Consider the following 11,891-nt stretch of genomic DNA (forward strand, 5'->3'; position numbering starts at 1 on the left):
AATGGTCCTCTTTAATTTGATTTTTCTTCATATCATTAAAAGGAGCACACTTTTAATTATGCAACATTATTACTTACAACATAAATTACTTTTTCAATTACTTACAAATTCATGTCAAGCAATTCTAATAAAATTTACAGGATCTATTGCACCTGTGTTTTGAAAGGAAAAAAAATTAGATATTTTAGACCGTTTGTTTTTGTGGGAGAGCGCTTCCCAGGAAAACTCGAAAAATGTAAAAAGTTTCGGTGCTTTTTTCTCAGCTTTATGAGGGCGAGAGTGTCCGACTAGGTATTTTTTTAAAGCTCTCCGGAGGGGGGGGGGAATATGATTTAAAATTATATGTCACTTCGCAAGATTATGCGACACTAATATTTCAAAGTCATAAAAAACATTGCTTGATATTTTCAAAAAAAGAGAAAAAAAGAATTTGAATTCTGAAATTTTTGATTCAAATTATGTTTTTCGCTATCACGAGTTGTGACAGGACCCTACTCCCCCAAAGCAGAATACTTTACGATGTTCTGCAACGTAAAATCATTTGACCAAAATTGTTCTGCAGTACTTCAAGCATTGTACACGAAAAAACGTGACATTTCCCACAAATTGGGTGTCAAAAATCAAAATCGTTTCACGTGGGGTTTTTTTTTTTTTTAACTGGACTGTTGCTATTTATTTCTGCGGAAATTGAATATTTCCGGAAACATCACAGCTTTCAACCAAATGACTAACTAAAAAGGACTGAATTTAGAAAATTAGGTGATCGTGAAAGCTATAAAATCAAAAAAAAAGAAAACTTTAAAAAGGTGTCAAACCTGACTCGATTGAGATTCTCCGAAAATAGTTAATATGCTTTCGAAAATGCACAGAAAGAGCAAAGATACAAAATTTTATAAAAATCCGAACCTAAGTGGTAAACCACATTTTTTTTTGGTTAATTTTACGTGGCATGAAGGAGCAATTAAAATAATGTTACTAAATAAAGAAATTACTGAAATAATAAATAAAATGAGTCGAGTTTGGGTTGCATATAATAAAACACTTCAAAACTTTCTAAATAATTGAAATGTTTTCTGGATGCAAAGGGATTGAAATCTCAAACAAGACACGCAATTTCCGGCGATGGACATGTTTCAATGTTGGCATGTTTCCAAAACATACGTGCATGGTGGAAATTACAGTGGATGAAGATCGATTGGGAAAGTCCTACAAAGTACTTATTGAATTCAACATGGCGAGCTTTCCGCCAAATTATCGTAATTTGCGAGAATTTTAGATTTTCTTCTAGTTTTAAGAAATCTGCATAATTTCTGCAAAATTCTATCTTGAGTTGGAAGATATTTGTAGAAAATCTGCTGTTTCTACAGATTTTCTGCAACGTAGTTTCTGCAGATTTTCGGCACTGCAGTTTTTGCAGATTTTAGGCACCGCTGTTTCTGCAGATTTTCTGCACCATGGTTTCTGCAGATTTCACTGAAATTTGCAGCTTTTCTGCAGAAAATTTGTCAGTTTTCCTCTCACACTTGAACAGAATTGTTCTGCAGCTCAGGCATCTGTTCTGCGACGTACGTCGCAAATTTAGCAGTATTCTGCTTTGGGGCCCTACTCATTGGAGTTAATGTTTCTAGAAACGGCTCCTGTCCCCCCAAGCCTGTCCCTCCTCTTGGGTGGTTACGGGTGTATAGTTGTGTGTGCGTAGGCGCGCGTGCGTGAATGTGTAGACTAGTGTGTGTGCGTTGACCTGTGTGTATGCACGTAGGCGTGTGTATGTGTAAGGGCGTGTGTGTGAGAGAGAGAGAGCGTGCGTGTGTGTAGGACATGGGCGCCACAGCCCAGGAGAAGCGGATTCCGGGAAACAGTGCTCAGGACCAGAGGAGCCGTGCCTGCAGAGGACGGTGGTGCGGCATAGGCCCCTGGTTCAAGCTGAAAAATCAAAGGATCTCAACAGCGGTTAAATAAGGACAATAAGGAACTCTGATTGCTCAATAAATGTGGTGCATAAGTGGTAAAAAATTTCAGAATGGTACTGTAAAGGGTTCTTTCCAAAAAGTAATAATGAAACTGTGAGAAAGAGATTTACAGATGTTTTTAGATGTTGCAATTTCTTCACCATGTAATTGTTAATTGAAAATGTGAAAAGCGGTAACTGAAAATCATGTGCTTTGACTGCCGTAGTTGTGAATGAAAATTCTGACTGGGATTGTAATGAGCTCATAATGGGAAAAAAATGGCTTTTCAACCGTTCCACCATTTAATTTACTGAAGTGAAGTAGTGAGCCATAGACATTGGTGACTTCTGAAGATATTTACAAAAAAAAAATGCCTAGGGCAAAATACTCTTAATATCATATGGCAGTAGCAGATCCGGGGGGGGGGGGCGCTAAGGAGCTTCTACTCTCCCCCCTCCTCCTTCCTCAATGAGGTCTGAACTTACACTACATAAAAATGAAGTTTCAGAGATTTTTAGTGCTGCAATAATTTTTCGAATTTAAATGGGCCCATAAATATGTAAACTATATATGTAGTAACGTAGTAATGGGGATGAGGGGGAGGGGGTAGAAGACTGTAATCCCTGTTCCAACTTGGGCAAAATTTAATAGCAGATTAAATTGTGATCTGCAATGGTATGGAAAGGCTTGGGGGTAGTTCTCAAAAGGTGGGAGCAAACACAAACCTCAACTTTGAAGCTTCAACACCAAATAACTTTCATTTTAATTAACTCAAAAATTTTTGAGTTAAATTATAATACTGTATAGAGACAAGAATTGACATAAATTATGGAAAAAATGCTCTTTAAATGCCCTTAAAAAAATATTTTCTTTGCTAAAAGGCGCAATTTTGGACATACCAAAACGTTAACTGAGCAAATGTACCATTAAAGAAAAATTTTTTTAAATTATTTCCATACGTTTCAAAAAAAAATTAAAGGTATGAATCTTACACTGAATAATTTTTTGTTAATATTTTACACAAATAACAAAAGTAAAGACAGATTATTCACTTTGTAAACGATTTTAGAAAATAGTAAGTTTGAAATTTGATGCATGTCCAAAATTTACGATCTTTACAATGCTATTTTTTGAGAACTAAGTATATGATGTTTTCATTTTAAAGGTGTTAATCGAGCCTCGGAATCAATTTTTAATTGTTTAAAAGTGTTTTCATAAGCTTTTATGCAATATCTTAGAAGAAAAATAATTTTTTTTAAACGTACATGTGAGATGTCCAAATGGCGTTACGATCTTGACGCCGATAATTCTGTCCATTTATTCATAATTTTTGATGATCTACTGTCTTCTAACCTCAATAAAAAACGTTATTATAATGTTATCTTCTTTAATCCATTGGTATTCTGCATAATTAATATGTTACACATTGAACAATACATAAATTACAGTAGAAACATGGCTGCTTATGATCGAACCGAAAGCCATTTTGCGGTAAAATCGCCAAGCAAACCTCCGCTGGCGACAACACAGTATACGATAAGCTAAAGGTTACCAGAGGGAATTAAAAATTGGACAAATGTAGTTTATCGTCAGCTGTACCAGTTTTGGCGACTTTATCACCTGCGCTAGCATTTTTTTTTTTTTTTTCGCTTTTATTATTTCAGAATTCTTTTTCTCTTCTTTCTTTTGGAAACATAATTTAACGATCTCCAAATAGAAATACGAATTTCTTTCTTCAATAATTTTTTTAGACATCATTTTAATTCTTATGACATTAGAAAAAATATTCATTATTAAAACTGATGTCACTTTTTACAATTGTATTATTTTTAATTTGAAGCTTTTTTTTAACCTTGCATCAATTTCTTCAAAATCATTCCAAAACTCTATTAAATGTAAGGAGCAGCATGTATAGCCATTCAAGTATTTCATTAATATCCTCTTTATTATTAAATTGCAAAATTTAAAAAGTAGTAAATAAAATTTTCATTGGAAAAGTTAAAAATCAGATTAACAATTGTCAAAAATGGTGAAACTTACGTTATGATGATGTCCAAAATCCGTTACCTACAGGAAAACAATGTCCGAAATCTGTTACCTACAGATTGCCGATTTAATTTGCTAATCAACAATTTTTATAAATACCTGCTGTCTTTTCATGTTCATATATTGTGTTCTAGGTATGCATACTATAGAATAAAATCAAAATTGATGTCAAATTCGAAAATTTTTGAAATTGCTCAAAGTTAACTTTTTTGTTCCCACCTTTTGAGAACTGCCCTTGGAAGAAATAGTTTCGTTCTGCAATTGGGGTTTTTATTCTGAAAACTTATTACTTTCAGATTAAACCAGTTATATGTATTTACTTCATTTCTTGGATGAGAGGGCTGTGGCCATGCTCCTGTCCCCTCATGTGATTTGTAATACCATGGAAAATATTTGAGGAAATGGCTTCGTCCTGTTATCGAGTTTTTTTTACCTGAAGTTACTACTTTCAAATTAACACATATATTTTACTTCGTTTCCAGGAACCGGAATGTCACTTTTTACCATTTCTCGGGCTGTTGGAGGGACGCTCACACAAAAACTAACGGTCTAAAATATTTAAAACAGATTTTATTTCCTGTCAAAACTCAGCTACAGTAGATCCCCCTCCCCCTTTTTTTTTTCTTTTCTTCTTCAGTAGATCCAGTATTATATATATATATTGCCCTTTTGAGATATTGCTTTTTGAAATTGAGACAAAATTGACGAAATCAATTTTTGGCTGGTTTTTCAGCTAAGATAATTCAGCAATAGGAAAGTTTTCGATTTTTCAATTTTACTTTTATATGATAGAGTAACATGTATGAACATCACAGGTGAAAAAATTTTTGCGATACGATTAGTAGTTTTTTTTTAAATTAATTTTTAAAGTTCTAGCGCCTGTGACGTCAGATGGCATAGGAAGTGACAACATGCGCCTTCCGGTAGGGGAGAAGCGGAAAGTCACGCATTCGACTTCGAAGACGAAACGTAAGAGGCTTATCTCCTGGCATTTTACTCCTTGCGTTTCTGGAACATTAAACCTCTCATCCTCTCGCAAATATTCGAATATCCTCATTGATGTTACATGAGGAAGATTATTTAGATTGTGCTTTAACGAATCCGGTCTCCATAGTGTGTTCACAAGGATTATTGAATTTCTGAAAAATAAAAATATCAGCGCGCTCAAAATGTTCCTAGCGAAAACAAGGGATCTTCGGCGGAAGGCTGCCCATTCGCGCCCTGTAACGTAGGCTAGTGACGTTTCAGAAGCGCGCACTTTTGCGCGTGGATTTTTAAAAATTCGTTAAAAATCAACCACGGTGTTTTAAAATTCGGCGATGGTGAATTTTTTAGTTTTGAGAGTCAATTAACAATATCCAATAGCCAAAATATGAACATTTAATAGGTTGCAACTTCCCTATTATTTGAGCTATCGAAATGCCACTTGCATACCTTTTGGACAAAGCAACAGGCTACAAACGAGGAAAAATTAACTTCAGAAAACTATTCTCTCAGCAGATAACAAGCCGGTGATGTACGGTTGGAATTTGTAAAAATGCGATTTGTAACCTACTTTGGCAGTGAGGCATCCAAATATGAGTATTGCAAACATCTCAGATCGCGAGCAATGAAAGCACAAACTTGGTGATTTTGTCATTTTAATCGCGACGCAGAAAAAAAAAAAAAGCTTTTACAAAACTGGATATTGGCAGAACCGTACGGCTTATGGAGCAGAGCTTTATGCAAGAAATCACATGCTCTCCTAGAAATTTTTCTTGCCTTGGACCTCTTGCTGATTCCTAGTGCACTGCAAATAATCAAACTCTTTTTGAACACTTTTTGCGCATGGACACTTGTCCCCTGTTTGAGAACACATTTTTTGAAATAGGTATTTCAACCCTCCTGAGAACACTTTTCAAAATACTTTTTAAGTATGGACACTTGTCCCCCTTTTTAGAACGTTTTTGAATAATTTTGAGAACACTTCCGATAACGCTTTTTGGAACATGTATTTTGTTCAGCATACATTTTAAAGCACTTTTTTAACACGTCGTGGCGCACGTATTGGTACAGTTTTTAGGATATATTTTAAAATAATTACGGAGTACTAAAATATCCCCCCGGCATACCTGCTACACAAGTTATACAAAAAGATTTTAGAAAAAGAAAAAAAAAGTTACATTCGCCTATGTTGAAACTGCAGGCTTGATGATGGGTTTAGGCTTTGTCTATATCTGATTATTAATCAGATTAAATCGTTCAAATGTAGATTCATTCATCATTCAGATCATAGGTTCATTCAAAATGAATGAATCTATGAAAGTTTTAAATTTAAAACGCAATAGGTACCTCAAAAACAATTGAATAGCTTACAGCAAAATTACAAACAAACAATATGTATTAAAAAGATGGAGCAGAGGAAAATTGTACACAATCATTCTTACTATGAAAACTACATTTAAATTAAAAATATTAATTTCCTCAAATGGGGTCGTTTCCAAAATGTTAAAAGTATTTTTTCCCAAAAGAGTATGCTTAAAAACATGGGATCTGACCATTTTTTAAAGGATTTGACTAAGTTTATATTTTTAAAAAGATATTTTAATCGGCGCGCTTTCATTGTTTACGCTTCTGCCGATGATATCACAAATGATGAAATGCCATTCACTGTTGCCATTCACAGAGCAAAATATTTAATTCGCATCTCTACTCACGTGTGCTGGCAACGATATGGTTGAGAGCAAACGTAGAGCGCAATATTTAATTCGCTTCTTGATTATCATAACGTGGAAACGCGGTAGACAGATGCGCCAAAGTACATCATTTGTGACGCCATAAAGACCATGCCTTACTTTGAAAATTGGATATTTAAAATAATTAATTAAAAATTAAACGTTGGATAATGAAAGTTTTTTTTCTTGCTCCATGTTATTATTATTTTTTTTTTTTTTTTTTTGCTTATTCTATCAATTTCAGTAACTAAAAGTAGTACATACTTTTGACTGAAGGAAACAACCCTATTATGTTTTTAAAACCAAATAAATTATTTAAAAAGTTTTTTTAAAAAATATTTTAAAAGCAAATTATTTATAAATTTTAAAAAAAAAATAGTTTTTCAAGCACAAACAGTTTTTTGGTTCACTATCAAAAAGTCTTATTTCGTGTTCAAGCTGGTTACTGGTAACAACACTGAAAAGGTATGGCCAATTGCGATGGCCAACGATGGAATAATTTCTCGAAAATGAAGATTTGATTGTCTTACATTCTATAATTCCCATTTTCTTATCATCTAGTGTCTTATTGGATGTTTTTTTTTTCAATTTGTGATGCATCAAACGTTATTTTATAAAAAAAATTATCGTTATAACTAGCTTTTAGTCTTGTAATGTTTTGTGTAACATTTACTATATATTAACCTGTATTCAATATTTATAATATAGTGTCATAATATAACTGATTATGAGCCTTCTCAATGTCGTATTGTACCTCACTTCGAATCGCTCTGTGCTCCCACGCGGGGCACCTCAGTTTCCTAATTGCTGTCTCCTCCCCCCTAGCCATATTTCGGTAGTGAGAGACCCAAACTAGAGAAAAAAAGTATGACTATAAGCACTTAGTGGTGCATTAATTCCCGAATAGAACTTTTTAAATAGCATAAGGCTCCTTTCGAACCATGAAGTTAGATTTTCAGCACGCGAAAATTAGTTCATTATAGATCAATAGTGATTCTGGATAATGTATTTATATGATGACTTTGAGTACTCTTCTAAAAGAACTTATTTTCGCGAGGCTTTCATTTTCGCAATTTTCCAGAGCTCGACGTAATCACGAAAATTTAAACCTCGCCAAATAATTTTTTTATAGAATTATTCTGTTTATATAAAATTCAAAAAATTTGCAACTCACAAATTCGTAGATTTTTTTAATTTCGCTAAAATGTAGGTTCGTAAGAATAAGTGCTTTCACAGTATTTCATCCTAGTTAATGCAACTGTTTATTTGTATAAACGATTGTTGATGCTTTTCTTAAAAGGGGGTTCATTGTAATCACTTTCACTCGACACAGAATTATGACATGTTTTATTTTATCTGCATATTACACTTTTGATACATTTTTTCTGAAAGGAAGTTTTTGTTTTGTATTAAAATATAGTTGATAATATGGCAATTACGCAAAGTTAAAATGCAAACCTATTGCTACATAGTGTAATATTTTCGCTAAAAAAAGTTTCAAATTTTGAATTACTTGGGGGCTTCCCCCTGCTAGGATATGTATTTCCAAATTTGTATGTAAGCAAGGAAAAAGTTACGTAGCGAAGCTCAAAAAATTGTCTACTCCAAGTTTAGACCCGAAGGAAATAAATGCTCTCGCTCACTCAACCCTTAATTGCTGTCATCTCCTCCCCCTAAACACATGTTTTTTATTACCCTGAAGACGATCTCCATGCCCCACCCCAACAGGGGATAAAGAAGCTGTCCCCTCTTTCTCTATTGTCACCGGCGGGAGGCGTGGTTAACACGGAAATTCGTCAATTTTTGCAAAATTTTCCAGTTTTCCCCTCCTAATTACTCTTATCCTAATTTAAGTATGATTAAAAGAAAGGTATCCCTGAAAAGCACAAACTTTCAAGAATAACGAGTGGTTTTTCAATTTGAGCAAATGTTAGATCTTGAGTATTTATGAAGCGTTTAAACAGAAAGCACCTCTTATTTTGTCAACTCATAAATTTAACAGCCATTTAATATTAAATTTTAACGGAAAATGAAAAATTAAAAAAGGCGCGTCATTTGTACTGCTGTGAAGAATGTTATGCAGAAAAAAATGTCTCAAAATATTTAAATGCGAATTAGCAATCGGGAGGAAACTTGTCCGTAGACTTAACATTGACTTCGAAACTTCGGAGGCTCTCTCCAGCGGCACCTTAAGAATGAATTTATTTTGGGGGGCATAACCTTTTAGGAGCATTAAGGCAAGCCCATCATATCAGATTTATCCGAGAGAGTGGAGGCAAAGGATATGTAATCCAAAAAACAAAAACCACACCCACCTGCATGTAAATATTGACTTCTGAAAGCGAAGGGAGATAATGCTTCCCCCACCCCAAAATGATAGGCCTGGAGTGAAGCTATGTTTTGAGAGGAATTTCAGTACTGCTTTGACGCAGGAGTTGTTGCTGTTTTGTTTATCTAAATGTCTAGGCCAAGCGCAAACACTTGACCTTAATAGGTGTCAAGAGTTAAAAATGTCATATCATTTTTAACTCGGGCATAATGCTCTCCAGCATTAAATCTCTTGAAATATGCATTCAAAAACTATTGAAAAAAAAAACATCTTAAAATAATTTTCTTTTTCTTTTTTAAATTTAGTTTTCAGTTTTAAAATGTTTCCAAATTTTTCGGGAATGGCAACCCAAATTTTTCGGAAATTTCGGATCACAAAAACCCCTGAGACAGCAAGACCCGAAAATTCAATTGCTTTGCCGAATAAACATATCTAAAAAACTTACTTCTTTTACAGTAGAATCTTTATTAATTTTAACCGTGTGTTTTTCCTTGGTGGCTTTAATAGCAATTTTAATTTTCGCTGCTGAACTCTTTGTAGGCGCCGGTACTTCATCTCTAGGTTCCGTCTTGACGACACATTCACTTAGACTGAGATTGTCAGATCTTTTTGGACTTTTAGCAACAGGCTCACATATCACTTCATCATCATCGGATAATGGTTCTTCTTTAACTTTAGTCAAAATTGCTCGCTTACCATTATTCATTACTTCTTCCGCCATACTTTTACAAAAACCCAAACAACACACAAACAACTGAACTGAAGAAGAAAGCAAAAGGATGATGAGTTGAGTAGTTTTAACAAGGAGGATAGAAGAAAGGGGAGACGCTCAACGCAACAAAACCTGAAGCTAAAATCGTAACCGGTTTTAACTGGCGCGGGGAAAAGTCTGCGAAGTCTACCCAAAACATTCGGCTTTGAAGGGCTTTATCTATTTTATTACCTAGAATGCTGTGTTTAATAGTGAATATTTTCTGTTGATCTAACTAAAATGCCCGCTTGTGTTGCGTACGGGTGTACAAACAGACCGGGAAACAAGATTCGAGGGATATCTTTCGTGCCATTTTAAAAGAATATTTAAATGTAAGATTTAGGTATTGGAGAAAAAATATTTTAAAAAAAAGCAATACGCTTAGACAATTATATTCAAAATTATTGCACTTGAAAGGGCATTAGTGGGCAACACAAAGGGTTAGACATTTTGCAGGCAAGAAGTCATTTATGCCAGAGCAGTGGAAAAAATTGCAAAAACAGAATTCGAGAAAAGAATGAAATTTTTTTAGCTTTCAATTTTATTATTTATTATATTTATTCATAATTTGCAAAATTTGCGTTTAGTAACAAAAGTAATCCTTTTAAACCTACACCACAACAAGTTGCAATATAATGCAGTAAAAATTTTCTATGAGCCTAATTCTTTTAAACATAAAATTTCAGAGTAGTAATTTTTTTTAAAAAATTAGGTTTGGCACATTTCTGTCAAAGGTAGGGGGGAAATCTTAAAGTGCCCTGGCAAAACTATTTTTTGCCCATATTTGCCAAAGTGGCAAAACTAGATTTGCTTCAATTATGGGGATTGGATATAACGTGTTTAATATCATAGTAATTTTAACTGCATTCTAATAATTTTCATGTTTTTGTGCCTAAAATATTAAATTGCATCAGTGGAACAGTAATCCATTGTTTTAGTGAAATGCTTTTCTTTTTTATTTTATGAATGCAGAAAGAAAGTGGAGAATAAAAAGCAATAAAAATCAACTCACTGACTTTGGTATAAAATATTAATCTGTCCTAACTATTAAATAAGAAATTCTCATCTTTTAATTTTTAGCAGGGAAGTAGTGCAAATTTTGCAATGTCAACAGAGTAATAAAAATTATATTGTAAGAGGTCAACTATGATTATATAGTGTGAAATAAATGCGATAAAAATGTATAATTCATGAAAAATGAAATTTTATTATTGATAATTACTCCTAAAAATAGTCAAAGCTCATTCAAATTCAGTTGGATCCGGTACATCCGGTCTAGGAAGATTGGGCGCCGCAGATTGGGAGCCGTAAATTGGGCGCCGCAGATTGGGCGCCGCCATAGACTAATAATAAGAGTAGACCGAGCTTTCTCAGACTTGCTGATGAAAAAAATTTGTTCATGGATACATCACGTGACTAGTGGAAAGGCTTGGCGAAAACTTTGGCAGCATGGTTGCTAAATGGCAACATTATCTATAGTTTGGCACTCGACATGTATTTTAAGACGTAATGTGTTTTCATTATAATTTTTTTTTCCAGGTGCAGAGATTGAACTGTTTCTCTTTAGTTATGTATTATTTTGACATTCGTAATTAGTTTTTGATCACAGTTTTCAGTAACTTTTATTTCATTTGGAAATCTTACGTCAGCGTTGGCGTGAACGGAATGGCGTAAACGTTTTGCGTTAACGCAAAAATGTACTAATCGGTATCTTAAATTGAAATTGTATGTAAGAATCTTACCGTTTGCCTTACATTACAGTTATGAAAAAGATATTTAAAGTATGCTGTAAAAAAAAGTCAGCTTTAGTTGTTACTAACTAAAGTTGATGAACAGATACGTATAAAATTTTTAGCTTTTTTTTTTTTCTTTCTTTTTTACAAGTATGAATAATGTGCTGCACAAGTTGGTTTTAGCCATATAAAAAAAACCTCACCTTGAGTACAATCTATTGAACCTAACAACTGTTAATAAAACCTATTCATTTCATATTGTTACTTTTATAGGCTCTAATTTTTGAGAGTAGTGAGATCATACGAGTTAATCTTTTTCATTTCCAATTTCTTGTTCTCCTAATCTCTGTTTACGAAACGCATTTTCAC

At 33.7% G+C, this 11,891-nt stretch overlaps 1 protein-coding gene across 1 annotated transcript in view; it reads right to left on the minus strand.

Annotated features, from left to right (window-relative positions):
• Positions 1-9,747, minus strand: part of LOC129217386 (ubiquilin-1-like) — a 97,073-nt gene extending 87,326 nt beyond the window's left edge. The window contains exon 1 of the mRNA XM_054851685.1: positions 9,484-9,747. Coding sequence (XP_054707660.1) covers positions 9,484-9,744 — 261 coding nt within the window. The 5' untranslated portion in view covers positions 9,745-9,747. The remainder of the gene's footprint in view (positions 1-9,483) is intronic.
• Between the last annotated feature and the right edge of the window lie 2,144 nt (positions 9,748-11,891).

Source organism: Uloborus diversus, chromosome 1 (genome assembly GCF_026930045.1).
Source record: "Uloborus diversus isolate 005 chromosome 1, Udiv.v.3.1, whole genome shotgun sequence".
Lineage (NCBI taxonomy): Eukaryota > Metazoa > Arthropoda > Arachnida > Araneae > Uloboridae > Uloborus > Uloborus diversus.